Below are 22,640 nucleotides of genomic sequence, written 5' to 3'. Positions count from 1 at the left end.
AGTCAGTAGGTAACATTGGGTCCTACGGTCAATATAGTCACAGTGCAGGATGGGAGAGTAAGATGTTTTTTCAAGTCTCTGCTGTGGGATTTGGGCACAGGATACAGGGGTTGAGAAAGACAAAGTCCATCAGTTTGGCATTTCCAGGTCTTCATGGTCCTGAGCAGAGTTTCCTATACAGTCTACACTTTTCAGTGGGACTGGCAGCTCTGCCTGATAGCGTGTGACACAGTCTAAAGCTATGTCTACCTGAGGGGATGTTTCCTGAATCTGTTTTTTCATTTCAGCCTCAGTTGCAGTGAGGATGTCCATTCTTGAAGGTTCGAGTCTCAGAAATGTTGGCTCTCCAGTCAATGATCCAGAGGATTTTTAGGCAAGCATTTCCCCAGCTCCATAGGGTACAAGGATGTATAAGCTGCCATTCCTAGATGCAGAATGGCACAATTCTTTGACAGAAACCTAGAAAACGTGGAATGACAGTATAGGGCCACAACAGAAAACAAGCGTAAGGCAGGCTCTCATCAGGAGTCCAGTGCAAAGGCCAACAGGAAAAGCTCCACTTCCGGGAGAAGGGGAAGAACCGCAAAGACAATACCCTAAGGCATGTAAATCTGGGGAGCTTTAGAGATTTGCACATCAAGACAAAAGGGTTTAACCCCAAACTACTCGGCAAGTTTATGACCCATACCCACCTGCCAACCATGCCAAGTATCATCGTTCTTTGGTTTAGTTTAGTTTAATTTAGCTTTGTTGAGTCATGGTTTCTCTCTGTAGCCCTGGCTGTCCTGGAACTCATTCTGTCGACCAGGCTGGCCTCAAACTCAGAGATCCACCTGCTCTGCCTCCCAAGCGCTGGCATTAAAGGTGTGGCCACCACTCCCCGGCCAGTGTTGTTTTTTAAAGGTTCACTTCTATTTTTTGTGTATGAATGTTCACCTGTGTGTATGTACATATGCACCACAAGCATTCTTGGTGCTCAGGAGGGAGGCCAGAAATAGGCCTTGGGCCCCATAGAATTGGAGTTACAGATTATTTGAGCTGCCCTGTAGGTGCTGGGAACTGAACTGGGATCCTCTTACAAGAGATGGCTGAACTGCTGAGCCATCTCTCCAACCCTAACATCATTCTTTGACAGAAAGCAAGAAGTCAAGGCTCAGAGTAGTTAAACCATTTACACAGAGATTTTTTAGCCAACCTAGCGGTACCAACCCCACTTCACACCTGCCTACTTCCCTTCCCACTTCCATCCCCTTACCTGCTCAAACAGACTCTAATCTGGTTAGAGATAAAGTCATCTAACCGATACCTGGCCGACTGCTGCACACTATTTCTTCATTAGTGGTGACTGGCTCAAGGGTGGTCACTGGACCTAAACCAGTTGCATAAGGAAATGAGACCGGTGGTTGAAGTGGATTGACAGAGAGGCTTCCCGAGGCTGTGAGTTTGGTTGTTATTCTTGTGACTCTTCTCTGCTGAGAGCTTCTGCACTGTCAGGAGCTGAGGACTCAGTACTTTCCCTTAGAGAAACCTGAGCACTTTATGACTCTAACTCATGTAGGGTGCAATCACCCATTCAGATCTGATGTGTTCACGGTGGTGGCCATAGACTGCTTACTCATCTAAAATGTACAATTCAGTGGGTTTTGCTGTATAGAATTAGGCAACCACTACTGCGTTGGTTTTAAAACATATTTATCATTCCAAGAAGAAACTAGACCTGACCCTTCTTGCTTCTCCCAAACAGCTCCAGTCTTAGGCAACCACCGTGGACTTTGCACGTCCATGAACGTGTCTAACTTAGACATTTCCGTTCACATGGTCTGCTGTGAACTGCTTCTTTCACTTAGCGTACTGTTTTCTCTTCACCCATGTCAGAGACATGGCTGGGATCGGCTGTGGCTGGGTTTCCAATTGGCAGTGTGCCCAGAATTTGAAGTCAACTCTGATGAAAGACCTGTTCCTCTATTTTATCTGGTGAAGCCAAATCAGGGAGGAATTTGGATGCTAGAACAAAGAGTCTGGCCTTCCTGCTACAGACCCGGAGGTTGCTGAGCAAGATAGAGGCAAGTTTAGAATGCCATGTTTGGTGAGATTGTGCTCATGACAGTGATATTTTTATTTAGATTAAAATACCTTGTTGGTGGGTTCGGTGGGTAATGGTGCTTGCTGTGGAAGCCTGGCATCCCGAGTGCAATCTATGGAACCCATCCATGTAAGGGTGGAAGGCGAGAACCAACTTCCGAAAGTCCTCAGACCACCACATGGTTTTCACGCTCCTCCCAATATTAATACATCTTAAAGCAAGATTTACTCTTGTGTCTTGGCTTGTCTGATTGACTACTTTGTGGTACTATTTAGGAAAGGTTAGGAGGTGTCACTGGCGGTAGGCATTCCCCATCTGCCTCTGCTATTTGCCATTTGAGATGTGAGCTCTCGGCTTTTCCTGCCACCACACCGTTGCTCTGCCACCACAGACTCTAACCCTCTGAAAACATAAGCCCAATGAAACACTTTAGTTTTTAAGTTGCCTTGGTCATGTTTTATCATAGCTGTGGAAAAGTAACTATACACATAAATATTGTATGTCATTTGCAATACATTTATACCATCTGTCACAGTCTCAAAGGAAAGGAAAGGAAACCTGGACCTTTGTTTCCTCAAGAGAGGAGACTGGGGAAATATGGCATCCTACATCCCTATAGGACATCCCTATAGGTAGGTATTCCATAAGGGAATGAGAAACATTGTATCATTATCTGAAAAATGTAAAAACCAATTAATTATATTGTTAAACCAATGCTAGTCAAGAGATGCCGTCTTCAGCAGGTGTTCTGTGCCATCTACTGGTGCTCTTACCTCACCTTGTCACCCAAATGTCCCAACCCATGCCTGCTGGCTGTCAAACCAATGAGGGCTGTAGCCACCTTCACTCTGATTCACTCTTCGTCCCCTGTGAAGCTAATCTGAAAGAAGCATGTGCTTCTTGTGACACATGGCGTTTATAAAAGACCACGATGGCAATAGCCAGAGTGAAGAACGGATCACCTTTCTGCAGGCAGCCCAGCCCTTATGGAGCAAATCCAGATGTGTAGAAAACAGCGACGCAGCGGGAACCCAGGAAGAGGAAGACACCAGTGTATGAGGCCTTGCTTAGCCCCTTCATGTTGGCTATGAGCAGCTAGTTCCTACTGGGCAGTGTTCTCATAATAGTCGAACACACAAGTCTCTAGTGTGGCCAGCTTACCACCACTCAGGGGAGTATGTTTCCTATCCATTGCATATCAATATGGGACCTGCCCATCTTCAAGGGACCTCCCCATGGGTCCCCAAAGAAGCTTGAGAGCAGCCCCTCCCCTGCAGCATTCTACTCTGTACCTCAGGGCACTGAGTATCGACTTGGACAGGGGCACAGGACACAGGTTAGCAAAGTGGAGGCGGTTGCATGTAGCCTGCACTCTCTGGCCCCAGGTGCATTGGAGTAGAGCAGGAAGGAAAATTGTATTAGGGACTTTAGGAGGTTCTGGGCATAAACACAGGCACACCACGACCCCAGAGACAAAAATGTAGCCCAGCATCAGGCTTCCTCCTGACTCTGACCCAGAATCTAGCCCAACTTGACACATCAACACCTGATGGCATAAGACCACAGGGAACAGTGTTTTAGGGAAAGCCATGAATGGCATCACAAGAGTGGGCTCATGGGGTTGGGGATTTAGCTCAGTGGTAGAGCGCTTATCTAGCAAGCGCAAGGCCCTGGGTTTGGTCCCCAGCTCTGGAAAAAAAAAAGGAAAAAGAAAAAAAAGAAGAAAAAAAAGAGAGTGGGCTCAGGACAGGCACAGGTTAATATCTTTGGAGACCCGTAGCCTCCTAGGAGCAAAGTGGAGCTTTGGGCAGAGAGTTATGCGGATTCCTGTAAATGTGTCCCTATTCACTCTTGGATGGGGCCCCTGGGCCTTGGGTGTCTGCCTCAGTACAGCTTGAGGGTCTCCTGGTCTTCTCTAGGTCCCAACACTCTGACCCAGTCTTGGTGAGAGCCCAGGGGCTTCAGGTGGGAAGACAAATACACCAGGTAAGTGAGCTCAGGGACAGGGAATGGGGTGTGGGGGAGGAAAGGGGTACAGACAAGGAAGCCGCTAAGACAGCAACCATCCTGGAAGGAAGTGGGCCCAGGGAAGCCAGATTTCCCTAGTCGCCTCTCTTTTTAAAGATTGCATTATGTATCTATCCCACGCTGGCCTTCAAACTTGCCATGTAGTTGAGTCTTGTTCCTCCTTCTCAGGACTGGTATTCCAGGCATTTCCCATTGAGCCCAGTTTATACAACACTGGGGCCCAAACCCAGGGCAAATACTCTACCAACTGATCTGCTGCCCAACCCCCAGCTTTTAGGGTGAAATTTACCTATTTTCAAAAGTAAACACTGGCATGTGTGACAGCTACTGTGTGCGTTTCCCCGCTGAGATCGTTGTCTGCCTAGCTATGGCCAGGAAGGAGTATCTTTGATGGGACCCCCTGTGTGGCCCTGATCACTGGTCCTCCACATTCCAGTGCCCATTGCACAATGGACAAAATGAATGGTGCTCAGCAAAGAGAGATCAGGATTCCTCTCCATGTTCAAACCCAAGTTTTCTACTGCACTGCCCTGGGGTCTGTCCATGTAATCCTGGTTGTCCTGGAACTCACTACATAGACCAGACTGACTTCAAACTCACAGAGATCCTCCTGCATATAATCTCTGAGTACTTTAATTAAGGCACTTACCACCACCATTATGTCTGACTTTTTTTTTTAAACGGTAGCAGTGTTCTTCATATTCCCACTGCGCCTGCAGGGCCCCTCCCTCAGGCTGCAACCCTCAAAGGTGTGTTGACCTCTCCTTCCCTGACTTTATTTGGGGGAGTGAGTCTCCCTCCGGTGTTAGAGTTTCAGAGGGCCTCATCTTCCTTTGCTGTCTCTCCTTGTCCTGGCCCTATAAGTGCACATACAAGCCGTCCCTTTCTTCTGTGCTCTCCTCTGTCTATTTTCCTACTAGGAGCCATCACTCATGACTAATTCGGCTTGTGCCGGCGGACGGATGCTCTGTGCATTATGGCTAGGTCAACAGGCCAAAGATGAAAACTCCACACGGGCCAACACAGCCCTTCTTTAACTCCCACGCTGAAACAGAACCAGCCGCCTCTCCAATAAAGAGCCTGGAGATGCATCCAAACAGTTTAATGACTGGTACAATCATGCAGATGCCAAACCAGGGATGCGGGAGGCAACAAGGGCCTGAGGGGAGGGTACTACAACATTGTCATAGGGAAAATGGGGTTGCCTAATATTCATGGGGGAGAGGTGTGTGGAGGAAAGACCCACTGGCAGTGCGGGACCACGACGTGCTCCTCGTGGGAACTTGTATCCTGCCATGAAAGCAGAACAAGCTGGCCACCTTTACTCCCGGACATAAATTCTTGTGCACACCACATCATCGGCGCCAAATGTCTGCCCAGAAAAGAAAAGGAAAACCAATCAAGACAGATGCCTGTGCAAAAATGTTTAAAGCATTTCACCAACGAAATGAGTAACTGCCCTGTTAATAACACTTCCTATTAGACACTAAATCTGCAGGAGTTTGTTGTGTGCTCATGCTAAGTGCTCTGGGCATGGGGAAGACATTCTGCTCTAAGCTCCCTCTCAGCAGAGAAGTAACTAGGGCATAGAATTATGCTATATACAGTTCTCCTTTGCTTCTAGAACCTATGACTGCTGGCCTAAGACGTGAATTTCCTGGCTTCGATTTTGAAGTGAGACTGATGGGAGATGAATGTCAGGTCGGCTATTTCTGAAGGGGCTTCTGTGTCCTTTCAAGTGACTGCAAGAGAGTGAAGGGCTTGGGCAGCTGCAGCCAGATTGATTGTGCATTGAAGAAAAGACAGAACTGCATTCCGGGAAGCAGCCATCTAGCCTGGGAGACAACAGCCTAATGTAAGGACAGCTTGCCCTCTGTACACGTGGGTTCTACACCTTCGCAGTCAACCAAGCACCGACTAAAAATATTCACTGCATACATCCTAAGCACGTACAACTGCTTTCCATGTTATTATTCCTTAGATGATATAGTATAACATGTTTGCATGGCACTTATATGGCATTGGGTATTATAAGTAAGCTAGGAGTGACTGTAACTTGGAACGAGGCAGGAGGCTGTATGTAGGCCAAAGGCTACGTAATTTTATATAAGGAACTTGAGCATTTAAGAGTTTGGTCTCTGCAGGGTTCCTGTAACAAACCCCCAAGGATGTGGAGGTATAGCTGTAATACTCGCCACCTTTAAACTAAAACACTCTTCTCAGATGCTAGAACAGAGCATTGACCTTCTGACATCAGTCTGCAACCACGGCTAGGCAAGTCTCTCCTCCCTCTCTTGGTCTGCTCAGGGTTGAGGGGAAGGGTGACTTCGAACAAGGTGATTCTGAGGGCTCTTTCCAGCTAAGACTCTATGACTCTTTGTTGGCTAGAGGGAGAATATAAATCCTTCCACAGATGGGAAGGAGTATTTTTCTTCTGGTGCCTGAAATGGCAGCACCTGTATAAGTAAGACGTCTCAAATTCCCCCAAATACCAATTACTCACAGCCCTGCTCTCCTGGGACTCTCACAGTCAGACACGGAAAGCTATGTGCAAAAAAAAAAAAAAAAAAAAAAGAAAGAAAGAAAAAAGAAAAGAAAGAAAGAAAGAAAAAGAAAAAGAAAAGAAAGGGACCCAAAAGGCTGGAAAGATGGCTCCAGTTAGGAGCACTGACTGCTCTTTCAGATGGGGTTTGAGTCCCAGCGCCTACATGGCAGCTCACAGGTGTCTGTTCCAGAGGCTCTAACACCCTCCTCTGGCCTTCACGGGCACTGGCACACATACTGTAAAAAGGCATACAACATGAAGGCAAAGCTCCCATATGCATAAAATACTAGTCAAACAAACAGAAACAAAGACAAAACCTCCCGGTTGGCAGCCTGGATGTGTGTATTTTTGTATGTTTGTGTTGAAAGGCCTTTGTCTTTCAGATTCCCCAAATGGCTGGCAAGTCAAGAGAAGCTACAACTATTGTGCTAAGGGTTTAAATATGACACTTTTTTTTTTAGATTTTTTAAAAATCTATTTATCTCGTTATGTTGGGACTAGAGCCCAGGGTCTTGTCTGAAGTAGGCACATGTTCTATCAGTCCTATCATTTGATTTGAATGGAATGCATTTCAGATCCTTACACTTGGGGTCCTTAGTGACCAGAAGCTCTTGGGGTATTTGCTAAGGAATCACATATTCCCAAGAAATATTTCCTGCATATGATGATCATTAGGGAGTTCCGACAAGATGGGCAGTTTTAAGGGCTTTGTGTCTACCATCTTTCCCATTAGTGAGGAGTGCAGATATTCCTTGTCCTGGGCACGTGTTGGGGATTGGGATGGAATAGATTTCCCTTCATAAATCTACTTTTTAGATGTTTCTCCCTAAGAGGCATGCTAGTTTCCCAGAGTTCCTTGAGTGTACAGCCACATAGGTCTCAGGAGCTTACTCAGGCAATAAAAAAAAAAAAAAAGCTTCATGACATGGAAAGAAATCCCCACATTTCTAACTCCAATTGAGAAGCCCTTTCAGGCTCCCAGGGGATACGTTTATGCTTGCTCGGAGGTTCCAGAAGGAAACTCTACAGAGTATTCCACAGCAGTGTGAGGGAGTATGCTCGGTTTTCAAAGGAAGATGATTTACAGCCCATGGCAATTTACTGTTGGCTCTGGGGACACTTATTTCAACTAAACTAAAGTTACTTACCTCTCCTTACATGAAGATTACATCTCCCAACGTTTTAGATTTATTAACGATAATAACCCTTGAAACAAAAGCCCACATTTCACATCCCAGATGCCAAGAATTAATGCTTCCTTTGAGGCTTGTATATATGTTTGCTGAGCCAGGGAGGGATGAACTGCCGAGTGGGGGGGGGGGGTAAGGGACAAAATGTGGTGGAGTTCCTCACTGACATTTAGCCTGGGACTCAAGCTTCTCAGTATTCCAGAGGTGACCAAACTCCCGATTTTTCTGTGTAAACTCAAATCCTACTTAACCCTTGGATAGACTTAAGAACTCTGTCATCATCTCCCCCTGCTACCTCTGGTCCCTACAAAATGTGTGTGCCCGTCTCCCTAGATTTCCAAGTCTCAGCCCCAAATTGCTCTCCTAGTCCATGAGGTAACCCTCGGCTGGAAACATTAGCTAGGTTGCAAATTAAGCCAGTCCTTTGTCCATGAAAGGAGAGCTGGTTAAATCATTCTAGCAAAGGACAAGAGGAGAGGAAGAGGGAGAGATCAAACAGCCTCAAAGTAACAGCTCAATTTAGGGTCTTCTTGCGGGCTAAACGTGTAATTTTAGGGCTGAAAGGAATCTCAGGGGCGGCGGTTCAATCTCTCCGTTAACAACAGGAGCTTTACACGGAGCTTGGGAAGAACAGAGAGGGCCCATGTCACGGTCACACGGAGTGTCTTTCCCCAGCAAACTTCTCAGGCTTCAGAAACTCTAGGGAGTGGGTCAGGGAGCCTCACAAGGGTGATGTTAACAGAATGCCTAATGGAGGACAAAGGATATAAGCTCTTGGGCACCCACGAGGGCCTTTTCTTTTTTCTAGCCCGGAGTGGGAGATATCAGTCAGTTTGGAAACACAGGGGAAGAAAGTAGGGGCTATTTTATCTCCCAGCTCCCCCATTTCCCCTGAATAAAACTGGAGGTGTGAATAAGTTAAACCCTTTGGGGTTTTGTTGGTTTTTTTTTTTTGTTGTTTTTTTGGTTTTTTTTTGAGACAGGGTCTTGTTCTGTAGCCCCCCATTGGCCCGGAACTCCTGACTTTCCTGCCTCAGCCTTCAGAATATTGTGTTACTGGAGTGGGTTTCTAGAACGGGGCAGACAATATGAAGGCTTTAAATGTGGCCTCCCCGGGTACGTTTTGCTGTGGGTATTTAAATGTTTAGTAGAGGCATGGACACATGCCTTTGATTTCAGTGCTAGGGAGGTAGACCCAGACAAATCTTTGAGTTGGAGGCCATCATGATTTACAAAATGAGGGCTACCCTGAAGAACCCTGCCTCAAAAATTACAAAACACACCCCCCCAACCAAAGGTTTCCACCTGCATACTTTTACATAATGCTTGCCTTCTCTGGTTCTAAAGAGCCCACCTTTCCACAACAGTAAGTCCAGACATTTCCAAAATGTCCTTGCCTGGCTCCTGGGGGCCAGTAGAATTTTTAAGACTGGAGTAAAGATATTCTATACGGCTTTGAATGCTGATGTGATAAGATTTTGGGAAACTTTACTAGCAAAATGGGTCATGGAGGGCAGGAGGAATCTCATTTTATATAAGCTCAGGGGGGTCTCACAGAGCCCCAGCATTCCAAGGCTAGCCAGAGGAGATTGGGTGTCCCCCACCACTGGGGTCGGCAAAGAACAGTTTGGACATAGGTCTGGCAGTCCAATCAATCTCGGATATGACCCTGCCCTCTCAGGTAACCCTCCCACCCCTTCCTGCCAACCATTTAACAATGATTTCCTTTGGTTGGAACTGTCCACCCAAGCTTTCTACCCACACTTTAATCTATGGCAGATGACTTTCTCAACCAGTGACCAGGGGGTACAGCACCTGTATGGCCCACCCCTGAGGATCACCATGGGAACCCTGGGATTGTCTCAGAGCCAAACAGCCCTTACCAGGATTAGCTCATCGTTGGCCAGCTCTCGGGTCCAGTAAGTTTTGGGGCCATCCCCCTCAAGAAGCGTCTGCGTGCAGTGAATCTTGTTCTCATTCTCCCAAGTGGGTAAACTCTGCAGGCAGGAAAACCATTAGTGATATTAATTACAGTCTCGGCAGCGGGAGGGGAGGAACACAAAGAACACCGGAGAATAACTGCCAAACAGAAAAGCAACACATGGTCTCTGTCAGCAGGGTACAGCATCTTCTCTGCTGAACCAGGTAAAGTACAATTCAGAGTGCTGGTCATGGATTTGTGGGGCATAGATACATCCGATATCACAGGCACACAGACACGCTGGAGCGGCAAAGCCTCAGACGTGCTTTGTGTCCCCGGGAATAAAATTCAGAGCACACAAACCATTCACTCCTATCAACACAGTGAACCTCTCCAACCAATTTGGACTTCAGTTACAGCCATTGAGTCATGTCCGAATCTGCTCTGGTGACCGGCAGATGAGAAGAGGGGTCCGTGGTCAGATTCTGGACAAACACCTTCCTTTCTCCGCATTCCTCATCAGAATGGCACACAGCCTGCTCTAGTAAACCGGGGTGTCTGTCTCTGTGGATAAAGATGTTCCCACTTTCCAGGCTACATTCTTCTAGAAATATCTTTTTAAAAAAAATCAAGCCAATTTGAAGGTTGGAGGCAAACAGGCCAAAGGGGGTGCCCCTATAGCTTCTCCAGTGCCTGCTCACAGCAAAGTGAGATACAGCTGGGCGGGGTGGCGCTCAATGTACGCATAATCACTTTTTAACTAACACATGGGACTCCTTCATTAGACAAGGGGTGGGGGAAGGGACGGAAATTTTTAAGCCCCACTCTCTCCTGGGTGTTACATGATTCTTTTGTTGTTCTTAAATCAGAAATTGCCCTCTCTGGCAGTCACCAGGGTTAGACAGCTCCAAATCGAGCCCTGCCTCTGGTCAAGCCAACTTCAGCAGACACCCTTCCTTCTCCACTCTGTTCTGTTTTATCCTTTTCCCTCCTCTGATGCTAAGGATAGAACCCAGGGCCCACCACATGTTAGGCACATGTTCTACCACTGGCTGTCTTCCAGCCAAGTCCTTTTCATTGGTTGGTTTTATTTTATTTTATTTTTTTGGTTTTGTTTTGCTGTTTTTTGTTTTCAAACAATGTGGTGACTTGAACCTCAGGTTTCATTAGCTTCAAGCAGGGATCAAATCTGATGGGCAAAGACTATTTTATGAGTGAGCCTGCAACTGGGGGATGTGTCTCTCGTCCTTCCAAATATGGTCACAATTGGATCAGGAAAGAGAAAAGAAGTAATTTCCCATTCTTTAGAATGTTGCTATATTACAAAATAAAAAATTCTCCGCTACATAGGTCTGGCTAATCTCTGAGCTCACAGAGATCTGTCTGTCTCTGCTTTGGAGTGCTGGGATTAAGGGAACGTGCCACAGTATTTGGCTTCATTTGTAAATATTTTAGAACACTGGAAAAGCTGGATATGGTGACCCTGTGATACCAGCTAGCTCTTGGAGGAAACAGGAGGATTGAAGCAACTTGCATCCAGCCTGGGCTACAGAGTGAGATCCTGTCTCAAACAACCAACTAAACAAGAAAATAAAATGCACAAAACAAAACCACAGGACCCATGATGGAGAAAGGGGACATCCTTCTTAAACAAGACAGCACAGCATGTGTTTGAAATAAGAAAGGGATGTGAAGTCATTAGCTCTGGAGTGCTCCCTCAGCCTTTGCCTCGTGTCTCAGGAAGCAAAACAAAACAAAATGAAAACAACAAAACAAACAAACAAAACAACAACAACAAAACTCTTCTCTTGCTTGTTGGATCGGGTGGATAACCTGTAATCCCAGAACTCCAGGGAATGAGGCCGGAGCATCTGGAGTTCGAGGTCACCAGGCTAGCCTAGTCAGGGCTACATAGCAAGCCCGACTTAGACTTATTATAAATCTCTGTTCTCTCTTCCCTCTTTCTTCTCTCTCCCCTCTCCCTCTCCCTCTCCCTCCTTCCTCTCTCTAACCCTCCTTCCCCTTCTCTCTTCCCCTCTCCCTCCTTCCCTCCTTCTCTACCCCTCTTTCCCTACCCACCTCTTTCTGTCTTTCTCCCTGAGGACTTTGAAGGGACAATAGTACATTGTCTGAACTAGAACATTCGTTGCTTTTACTTTTGGAAGAATTTCGCCATTCCCTTAAAGACCTCGGTTGAACGCGGAAGGGCAGGAAGAGGTGACCAGTACGATCTGGGCTGTGCAATTGGATCCAAATAGTTCCCCCTACAGTCCAGGGACCCAGAGGGCGGGACGCTAGATCAGCCACTCCACCTATGACAGGTAACTCGGTAGCTGCGGTCCCAGGAACCTCTACCCACGCTGCCAGAGCTAGCGCTGAAGGCGCTGCTAGCGTAGCACTAACCACCGCAAGGACATCACAGCCACCCAGAGCTCAAAGCGCGCGCCTCTTGGCGCTTGGGGATTAGTATGAGAGGAACCGGAGTAGGGCTTTCTCCTGAGCCTAGGACCATCAGGTCACACAGACTTCCCGTGACACACCCTGCAACGGGTCAAGGGTTTTAAGGGGTACCCGGGAAGGAGGTGCGGTCTCCGGGGCCTCACCCTGCACTTGCGTCCGTCCACCGTCTCCTCCTCGAAGCCCTCTCCGACCTTGAAGTTGATCTCCGTGGTGCGCACCGTAGTGGATGTCTTGATGTAGAACTGATCCCCGTCCTGGCGGATCTCCACGTGCGGCTTGGACGCAGCCGCCACTGCCACCTTCCTCAGCATGGCGTTCACACCTGCGCAAGGAAACACAGGCTCCGGTCGCCGGTCCTCACCCTCTGGTCGCCCACCCCCCACCCCCAGACCTGTTTGGCACTTCCTAAATCCTCTGGCTTTAGACGGGGTTCTTAAATTAGTTCCATTTGTCTCTGTCCTCCCCTGGGTTTTTTGAGAAGAGAAACTGAGGCTCAAAGACCGCAAGTGGCTTTCCTGAGTTACCCAGTGCTTTCATAGGACGGTCTGGTCTCAAAGACGCCCCGGTGTAAAGTCCCTGCTCCTCATTGTGATCTAGCACGAGATAAAGATGGAACCGTCGAGAAAGGCGCCAAATGTCCAGCAAACGTTGGTTTAACCCCTTGGGTCCGGAGCCCGCTCTCCTCTACGATCCGGATTTGGATCCGAGAAACAGATTCACCACTCCATTGACTCCCTCCTGCCTCAACCTCCCCAGGCCACCCTCTCTGAGACCCCAGCGCCTTGCAGCGGCTTCTAATAGACCCGGCATCCCCTCCGCACCAGCTTACCCAGAGCCTTGAGGAGCTCGTCGAAATTCTCGCTGCTGCGCATCTTCCAGGTACCGGCGAAGTTGGGCATGGTGGCGGTGGTGTTGGCGGTAGCGGCGGTAGTGGCGGCGCGAAGGCAGCGGCAGGCACCCACCTCTGCTGAGGAGCGGTCGCACGCGGCGTTGCAGAGAGAGAGACTGGCGTTCTGCGCCCAGCCGCAAGCGCCTTGAGTCACTAGGGTACCCCCCCCCCCGCGCGCCCTTCTGGGGCCCCGCCCTCAGGTCCCGCCCCTGCCCTGCGCGCGCGCCGGGCGGGGGGTAGCCCACGAGGGGTGAGCCTGACTCCCCGCCCTAAGGCGCCCATCACCATTCCTCATCTTTCCAGCCGCCAGTGATGCAGCTTGGAATCTGCTCTCCCTGGTGCCTCCTCCACCACGCCGCCCACATCCTGTTTTAAACTGGGTGGTGGGAGAGGGTTTAATGAAGCCAGGTGGTCCGGGAGGAGATACGTGAAGCTAGCTAGATAGTGGGGATTCAGGAATCACGACATCATTTCTCTACTTTTGCCTATGTTTGAAAATATCTGTGAGTGGTAAGGCCGTAGGGATGGAAGCCACTTTCTTCCCACCCATACTTCCTGGCTGCCACTAACCAGTCCAGTCCGCTCTGTTCTGGCTTTTGAGTTAGCACATGGAGGACCAATTAGACTAGTGGGGAAAGGCCCAACCCCCACCCTTGCTATCCCTGACCCGGAGGCAAGGAGGCACCCAGGCACGAGAACCCGTGCTGGAAACCAAGTCTTTCACGCAGATCTGCTTAAGTTAGAAGGGAGCCCCAGACCATCCCTTTGTTGTTGCGGAAGGGACTGAACAAGCAAAAGTTAAGGAAATGCGGCAGCTTATTTTGTCTAAAATTGTGGGTTTGAGCTCTGCAGTCCTGCTGGGAAGGTCTAGCAAGAAAGCTGAGCTCCAGCCTTTGCTTTGACAGATCTGAAAAGCCACGCCGGACCCCCAAGTCTCCATAAGGGAGTACCCACACTCCACAGTGCTTTTCCAGCTTTCGGATCTCAACATTTCATTGCAGCCTCTCTCCACCGATTCATGATTCACCGTTGCTACACCTCAGCCAAACTGCCCAATTCAGGATCCTAGAACCTGCCACGCGTGGCCCCATATCAACCTTTGGCCATGTTGTACTGGGTCTCCGAAGGTCACTTTTCCTCCGTGGGTTGAAAAAAAGAGCTTGCCCACTCAATCATGACACACGCATTGTAAAATTCTGTTTCCTAACCAGATTACTTTCCTCGGAATTGACAGGATTCCTTTTGGTCCAGTCTTCCCTGTGAAAATTGACCATTTAGAGCTCAGTGATCAAAGTTGATCAATGCATCCTCATTTCCCCAAGCTCAGCCCCGGTGGGGCTCAGAAGTGAATCGATTCTCAAAAGATGCCAATGTTCTGAGACCTAGAGGTGGTATGGGGTGAGGATTTCCCCAAGGACCTGGGGGTGATTTGTGCTGAGTGCTAACAGAAGAGAGGCCCCGTACCAACTGGAAGGGTCTGCAATTGGTCTTCTGCCCAGGGGCCCTGAGAAGCCATCTAAGGCAGTTGAAGACAAGAGAGTGGAGAGGGGCCATCACTGGCTGGGAAATGGTGTGGTGGGGACAGCTTCATACATGTGCCATCGTGCCAGCATAGGGAGCAGGCGTATGTTTAGAAGAACTTGGTTACCAAAGCGGAAAGCAGAAAGCTGCTCTGGTATCAACATCTTGAAGTATTTTATTTATTTATTTTTATGTCTTTATGTATTATGTGTGGTACATGCAGGCGCACATGCATCTAGAGGTCTCTGTCACTCTTCACCATACTCTTGGAGACAGGGTCTCACTGAACCTGGTGCAAGATTGGTAGGCCAGCAAGCCCCATGCTGGCTTATCCCATGTTCACCTCTCCTGCACTGGGACTCCAGTTGTACTCCAATGCCTGTATTTTCATGTGACTGCTTGGGATCAGAACACAGGTCCTCTGGTTTGTGTGACACTTGTCATCTGAGCCATCGCCCAAGCTCTCCGTTTTGAATCTTTTAATCTTTGGAAAGGGGGCTCTGCACGTACCTTGTTCTGGGACCTCAAGCTAGGTATCCTGTCTCTCCAGTGATGGGTAAAACGCTCAAGCACAGGCGTGACAGCCTGAGTTCAGATCTCCGGCACACACGTGAACAGCCAGGTGTGGTGGAGCATGCCTGTATAAACCAGTGCTGGGGAGGTGGATTCCTGGCGTTCACTGGCCAGTCAGTCTAGCTGTGTCTGTTGTCTACAGGGTCTGTTGAGTCATAAGATAGAGATCGGTTGAAGAAGATACTTAACATCTCTCTTTGACTTTCATGAGCATATGCACACATGTGCAAACATACATGATATCCATGTGCATACGAACACACCGCACATACCAAAGTGAGAGAGAGGGAGAAGCAAGAGGAGTCATAAGGAGCCAAGAGGGGCTGCCCCTGGTTGGCATTGTCACAGAAGCAGGACAATAGTGCTATTGCCTAGGCATAAAGAAAGGGCAGGGGCCAGGTGGGAAGCAGTCCAAATGACAATTGGGACTCTGGCTACCAGGGAACACCAAAGCCAAGAAGGCCACAAGGACATTCCACCATGGTTCATCTGTGGAGCCATACTCAGGGTCCAGAGAAAGAGTCCTGCTGAGTAGGGGAGACCCAGCTCTTGGGTCACCTAAATCCTCTGAGCCTGCCTCCCCACTCCCTTTCTTCTGCCTCTTTACCCTCTTGATCATGAACCTTTGCCAAGCCTGTCTGAAACAGGAAGTGGTGCAGCTCCAAGGACAGAGGATCCAGGGCCTGCTGCTGAGGGCTCCCTGTTCCACTGAGGAGAATTTAGATCCCGTGCTTACCACACAGGCTGACCATGCCTGCTGGCAGGTGCGTGGTCCAGCCTGGGCTAAACCTGAAGAGCAGGCCTGAAGGGGATGAGAGTGTTAAGTTGTCTGATTATGTAGAGCTATGTGTTTTCCAGTGTGGCTGAACTACATAACTGGAAAGGGGTGAGGCAGGAGGCCTAAGTAGCAGGCAAAAACCTCCCACCAAGGACAAAGGGTCACAAATGGACTGGGAAGTTCTATGCCCTCTCCTTTCCCTAAAGGACACGACGGGTGGTCTGTAAAGAATGGGGAACAGGTTGGAAGATGGCAAAACCTCAGAAAGGCCCCTTCTGTGAATGCTAAAAGCGATTCCATGCAGAGCAGTCATGCTGAGTACCAGGCAGTCTGCAGGGGAGTCAACGAGCAGAACAGAGGCTAGCCCCAGCTTACTGAAGAGTATGCTTGTCTCTAGCCTCTCTGGGACTCTGATGCTTAGGGACAGCATGGTGGATGGCAGTCTGAAGACTGAAGACAGAAAAGCAGAGCAACTGAGAATGGTAGCAAGGAAAGTGTGAGGTAGCTGACGAGATGGCCCAGCTGGTAAAGATAGTCGTGGCCAAGCCTGATAACCTGCATTCTCCAGGGCCCACATCACAGAAAGACAGAGATGATTTTTAGAAGTTGTCCTTTGACCTCCAGGTGCACAACAGCAGTATACCAACCCACACTAAGTAATTGAATTAATTAAATCTTATATTAATTTTTCCAAGAAAGGAAGTATTGACTTGAAGGGCCAGAGAGGCCTGGACAGAAGATGGAGGGACTTTGGAGTGAGGTGTGGCTTGGGGAGAAAGTTGAGTGGCTCATAGATCCGAATGTGCCTTGAGGGTGAAGCTCTCTCCGTTGCGGCAGGTGGGCAGTCAGAACTGGAGATGCAGGGCTCGGTGGTGGTAATGATGGACCACCTGCAGGATGCTGATACTGCCGCAGAGCTGATGGCGTATGTGTTCTCTCCACCATCAAGTGCTGCTATCCCGCAGGGCTGAGGTTTCACAGAACCTGTTCAGCTAACACCACTCAAGGACAGTGGAGGCAGAGTAAAGAAAGACTTAAGGAGAGAGGTGATTTAAACAGATTTCAGTTTAATATTTGGAGGGGGGCCATTGGGGATCATGCCTGATAGGGTCAAATTGAGCTTTATTTTATTGCGCATGTGTGTGCATAAGTGTGAAACATTGCAGCTATGGAGAGCAGAAGAAAGCCATTTTCTCTCCTTCTGCCTTGCCTGAGGAAATATTGAGACTGGCTAGCTGCTGAAGGTGAAAGGTCCAGAGGGAGTGAGTGCTAAACTTCACGATGGTGTGCAAGACGGGACCACCATCCCAGACCGTGGTAGACAGTTTTGTCTTGAGGCTATTGAGTTCCCACGTCGAATATCGTAGACCGGAGGCTCTGGTAGACAGACACATGCAACTGCTCAGTGTCTGCACTTAAGAACTACAATAGGGGGGCTGGGGATTTAGCTCAGTGGTAGAGCGCTTGCCTAGGAAGCGCAAGGCCCTGGGTTCGGTCCCCAGCTCCGAAAAAAGAACTACAATAGGAGGGTGCATTCTATAGAGCAACCAAGGTGAGAAGCCAGAGGAAAATGGGGGATCTGGTGTAGGGAGAATTTTGGAATTTTGATTTCTTTTATAAAAACACAGAAATATTATAAGAATGTGCTTTTGTTTTAATCCCAGCTATAGGGATGTGGGGCTGCTTCCTGTCCACAGCGACTGACCGTGATTTGCCTCATGCTCTAGCAGAAAGGTGGTTTCGCCAGCTGCAGATAATTTCTGCGATTGTGTGATGTTTGGGGTTGTGGGACTTTTCAGAGGGTACATAAATGTGAGGGCCCCAGAGGTGGGGGTGAGGGTGGTTGGTTGATGTTTAGGGAGGTTGGTTACGGTTTCTTAGTAGCTATGGTCTCCCCTCTCTCCTTATTTCTCTCCTATCTAGTGTTAGGGAGTGAACCAAGGGGGATAAAGGGTGGGGAAAAAGAAGAACCCACAAAGTAGTAAAGACCAGCTATAGTCCAGTGTGGGTCAAAGGGGTGGGGCAGTATGTACCACCATGTTTGGATCTGAGACTTTAAAGTAGACTCTGAGAGGCTCTGGGAGACCTGGTGGCATGGACTTGGAATTCCAAATCAATTCTGGTGACATGATCTGGGAGCTTGGCAATGGTAAAGATAGGGTCAGACCTTGTTCCCCAACTGTTCAGTCCTGGAAGATTTGATTGGCATGGTTAGGGGGACAAAGGCCACTTCTCGTCTGAACATGTGTCAATTAATTCTGTCTGTGGAATTCTAGAACTTTCCAGGGAGACCTGTGAGTACTGTGGGCCTGCATCAAGATTCCTATTACTGTTTTGGCTAGAAAATCTGATCTTGGAGAAAATCTTCATGGGGGAAAAACTTTTAGAATATAAGATTCATGAGTAGATTTATCTATTTGCCAACCATTTTTGGAGAAAGTGCCATGTTCCAGGCATGGGGCACAGAGGTAAAACTGGGGGTCAGAGATGAACCTACCTGTGAAAGGTCAAGTAATGTATTACAAGAACTCTCGGTTAGGGCAGGCAGCGGTGTCAGGATGAGATTTGGGACAATGTAGTAAGGCTGCAAAGGGACTCAGGGAGGACCCTGTGGAAGTTTGGGATAGTCTTGAATGTGACAAGCCTGAACTTTCCAGGGTATGTGACACCACACTGAGGCTGGGCTCCGAAGGCAAGCAGCCAAGAAAGTCTTTCTGGGCAGCAGAGGTAAGGGACTGCAGCAGGTGACCATTCCTGAGGACCTAGGATCCCAGTTATTCCCTTCATGCCCCACACGAGGGATCTCCCCAGCACTGGAGTACCCGTGGAGATGTTATTTTCCTGTGTGGCTCTTGAGGGCAGGGCAGAAGCTAGGGCCGGAACTCAGGCCTGCACCCTCTCTCCGAGACCTCTTTGTTCCTTGGAGTCCCTTTGCCGACTCCGTTGCCAGCCTCTCCCGGGGCCACTGACCTGCATCTCTGCAGGGACATTTCTGTTGAGCTTTGCTATTCTTACTTGGAGGCACACCAGCCCCCTGCAACCCCCCTCACTTCCCTATCCCCTGCCCTCACTGAACTCCCAACCGCTGTCCTGACCCTTGCCTTCAGGCAGACCCAATTCATGCTGAAAGAATGGGGGTCAGAGTTCAGTCCTCGAAAGCTGGGGGCTCTGGAGCAGCCCCAGGAGGAATCTTCAAGGCAGCTCTCCATAGTGGGGGCTGGGGCCACTGTGCTCTGACCTGGACAGTCTGGGAGTCTGCAAAGGGGACAAAGAGCCAGATTCCGAGGAAGGGTGGCATGTGGGCTGCACACTCTGCTTGGGTTAGAGGAATGGAAGGAGTGCTGGGCTAGGAGTCTTGAGGCAGGCAGCATCAGGAAGCAGGCATCTGGGGACCATGGCATCTGCTGATAGAATTCACCACAGGCAGCACTAATCGAGCTTTTACTTCATGCCAGGCACCACAGCAAATGCTTCACACGTACTCACTCTTTTTTCCAAAGAGACTGCAGACAAGAAAACCAAGGCTCCAACCGTGACCCAGCTAAGAGACAGAGCTGGAAGGGGAGCTGGAGGGTGACAGGAGCTGGCCCCAGATTCATGCTAGGTTACTGCACAGATGGGGTCCTGAATCCCAGGTGCCTGCTCTCGGGTCACACAGTGGAGCAGGGGCGGTCCTCATCTCTTCTCTGTCACCCATGATCTCAGAATCATGGGAGATTTCTGGCCAGCTGAATGCTAATGAGACCAACTCTACTTGAGGCCAAAAGAGAGTGTGGCATTTCTCTTTCCAGCAGGGCCTTGGAATTTGGAGACATTCTCAACCGTTGGGAACCTCCATTTCTTCTTCAAAAAAGAATGGAAGTACCGCCCCCTGTCTGTCATGATGCTTCTGGAAGTGATTTAATTAATAAATGTGTAGACAGGTGGCTGTCTTCAGGCACTGTGATCCATGCCACTCTCATTCTTGGCCTGTCTTCCAGTGGAGATGGGAGCCATGGATTCTTAGAATTGTTTCATTGAGACATCAAATGTTTTCCCTCTGAATGCACTCTGGTCCAAGACTGCAATCCTTAGGAATTTGATGCACCCATTTTATACATCAAGAAACTGAGGATTGAGGGAAATTGACTCACTTGCGATCACATAGGAGTAATAGGCAGAACCAGGGTTTGGATGTACAGTAGTCTCGGGGTAGGGTTCATAGGTGAGGCTGGGTCCAGTACCTACCATGACAGGAATGGAGAGGAAGAAGGAAGGCAGAGCAGCAAGCAGTAGAGAGAACAGGAACCAGTGGGTGTGGTGTAGGAGGGGGAGAGCTAGGAGACAACCTGCAGGCCAGCAAGGAGGAGCCTGGAGAAGCCACCACCCCTGCTGGAGGAGCATGGCCACCTCAGAGAGGGCAAACCACCCAGGTCTAGACACAACATTGCAGGGATATTGCATGATGTCCACAGAGGGCTTCCCTAAAACAGAGTACACTGATGGTGGCGAGATGCTAGATTTCAGGGACTGACAGGCATACAGCTCACATGCATGGTGTTTGTCATTCACATATAAGGTGTTGGGTTCAATCTTCAGCATTACAAAATAAGTCCTATTTTGATTCCAACTTCTTTTGGAAACTCAAATGATCTGGGAACTCAGGGCTGGTCTCCTAGATTGAAGTCTGCTCTTCGATGTATATGGTGTTGCCCTTACCAAGGGCCTAGTTCTACAGAATGTGGACTTCATTAAAGACAGGCTCTTTACAGAGGTGATCAAAATCAGGCGACGTCTTCACCATGGATCCTAGTGGAAGAAGACACTGTTGGCATTCTTATGGCATGGGGAAATTGGGGTCTAGGGAGATGACTCACTTGAAAAGAGTGCTTGCCATGTAAGTGTGAGAGGCCTGAGTTCAGACCTCCAGCACCCACATTAAAACAAGATTATTACATGATGCCACATGTAATCCCAGTGCTTGCTTGGGAGTTGGGTTCTTGGGGCTTATTTTCCAACCAACCTAGCTGAATTGGTGATATCCAAGTTTACTGAGAGATCCTGTCTCAAAAGAGAAGGTAACCACACGCACGCACGCACGCACGCACGCACGCACGCACGCACGCACGCATGTGCACACGCACTCACGCACGCGCGCACACATGCACACGCACACGTGCACGCACACGCACGCACGCACACACGCACGCACGCACACGCACGCACCTGTAGAGAAAGAGAGAGAAGGAAGGAAATGGGGGATGGGGGGTTGGATTTGAACACTGAGACAGAAGAAATGTTGTGAACGGAAGCAGGAAGAAGATCCCCACCCCGAGCCAGGGACAGAGCTCAGCAACAGCCCAGCAATGGGCCCAGTTCAGAAAGAGCCAGTCCTGCCTCCACCTCATCTCAGACGTCAGTCTCCAGAACCTGAGTGTAAGCCACGCAGGTCGTGGGATTTCTTTTTACGGCCCTAGCCCGCAATACGCAACCCTTAGCAAGCCAAGTCTGGATACCAGTCAAGGGACCTCTCCGGAGCTCCTTCCCAGCCCCCCAAACTCTCCTCGTCCCTCCCAGCAGCTGCTGCCCCCGCCGATCTGTGGTGGAGGTGGAGACTGCCTTCTCACCCAGTAAAACTGTCCCCGTGTGTGGCAGGAACTCTGAGGACCTGCTCAGCAAAGCCTGGTTCACTGGAGCTGCAGAACGGATGAGAAGAACTTGGGTCCCCTTGGTTGATGGGTTGGCAGGAGCCCGCTATGGCGGGGAGGTCTGAATTGTTCACCATGCAAGGAAGAGCAAATGCTCTTCAGTGGCCCTGTACCTTGCAGGCTATAGCCAGAGGGCATCGACATCACCTGAGAACGTCTTAGAACCCCAGGTCCTAGGCTGAGCTGCTGCGTGAGAATTCACATGTATTCCCCCAGGATACCTGGATCATGTTTAAGTGATCTCAGGGCTCCACTGCAGAATGGTACAGGATTAACAACACCAAAGTGCCTCCCCCAGAAACTCCTGAAAGGGTTCTAGGATTCGACTTAGACACCAGATTCTGAAATGCTTTTCAGTGATTTGTGATGCTCAACCACATTTGAGAGCTTGCTCTACCGTAAGCATTTACACCAGCTCCCCCCTTCCCATCAGAAAAGCTTTGTAGCAAGTGCCAACCGGAGAATAGTAGTCCAAGCAAGTAGTCTCTCCTCCGTTGACATTGACTGTCTGGAAGAGACCTATGCACCTAAGTCCTGACTAACAAAAGGCGTCAGAGGCCCATCTGGCTGGCTTGAAAAAAGTCCTGGTGCCTGAACCAGAGCACACAAGTGCTGGGATGAGGAGGCATGAAAAGTGAGTCAAAGCCCAAAGACACTGACCCACCCGTAACTCTCCCCATAACAAGATCCCTTAACTATCCATGGCAGAGATGGGGCACACAGGTGGGCTCTTGGATGCCCTGTCACTGCTCAAAGTTCATTCTGTCTCTTGGGGTCTAGAAGATGCTTCATGGAAGGAATTTTGTCCTGAGAGCGTTGAGCTCATTTGAATCCCTCTTGTGAAATCCAAGCTGTGCCCAGTTCTGAGGAAGCTGGGAAGGACAAAGAGGGCGCAGGTGTCTCTAAAGATGGCTGAAGGGAAATTGTTCCTTCCTGAAAACCTACAAGTGACCCCAGAAAATGAG

The 22,640-nt window shown here is 49.1% G+C and overlaps 1 protein-coding gene across 1 annotated transcript; it reads right to left on the bottom strand.

The window, feature by feature from the left end:
• Positions 1–5,198: 5,198 nt before the first annotated feature.
• Crabp1 (cellular retinoic acid binding protein 1) lies at positions 5,199–13,233 on the bottom strand. The gene is made up of 4 exons (NM_001105716.1): positions 13,057–13,233; positions 12,371–12,549; positions 9,730–9,843; positions 5,199–5,483 (listed from the first exon to the last, which is right to left on the bottom strand). The coding sequence occupies exons 1-4, from the start codon at positions 13,124–13,126 to the stop codon at positions 5,433–5,435; spliced, it is 414 nt and encodes a 137-aa protein (NP_001099186.1). The 5' UTR covers positions 13,127–13,233; the 3' UTR covers positions 5,199–5,432.
• Between the last annotated feature and the right edge of the window lie 9,407 nt (positions 13,234–22,640).

Source organism: Rattus norvegicus, chromosome 8, assembly GCF_021556685.1.
Source record: "Rattus norvegicus strain SHRSP/BbbUtx chromosome 8, alternate assembly SHRSP_T2T, whole genome shotgun sequence".
Classification (NCBI taxonomy): domain Eukaryota; kingdom Metazoa; phylum Chordata; class Mammalia; order Rodentia; family Muridae; genus Rattus; species Rattus norvegicus.
Note: the sequence above shows the minus strand (reverse complement) of the source record. Positions and strands in the feature narration are given on the sequence as shown.

Bases quoted from the DNA above. Each gene is read 5' to 3' on its own strand.
- Crabp1 (NM_001105716.1), bottom strand. From the start codon at position 13,126: ATGCCCAACTTCGCCGGTACCTGGAAGATGCGCAGCAGCGAGAATTTC. The intron at 12,550-13,056 runs GTAAGCTGGTGC...TTCCTTGCGCAG, and splicing joins CGAGCTCCTCAAGGCTCTGG to GTGTGAACGCCATGCTGAGG. The intron at 5,484-9,729 runs GTAAGGGCTGTT...TTTTCTGGGCAG, and splicing joins CCAACGATGAGCTAATCCTG to ACATTTGGCGCCGATGATGT.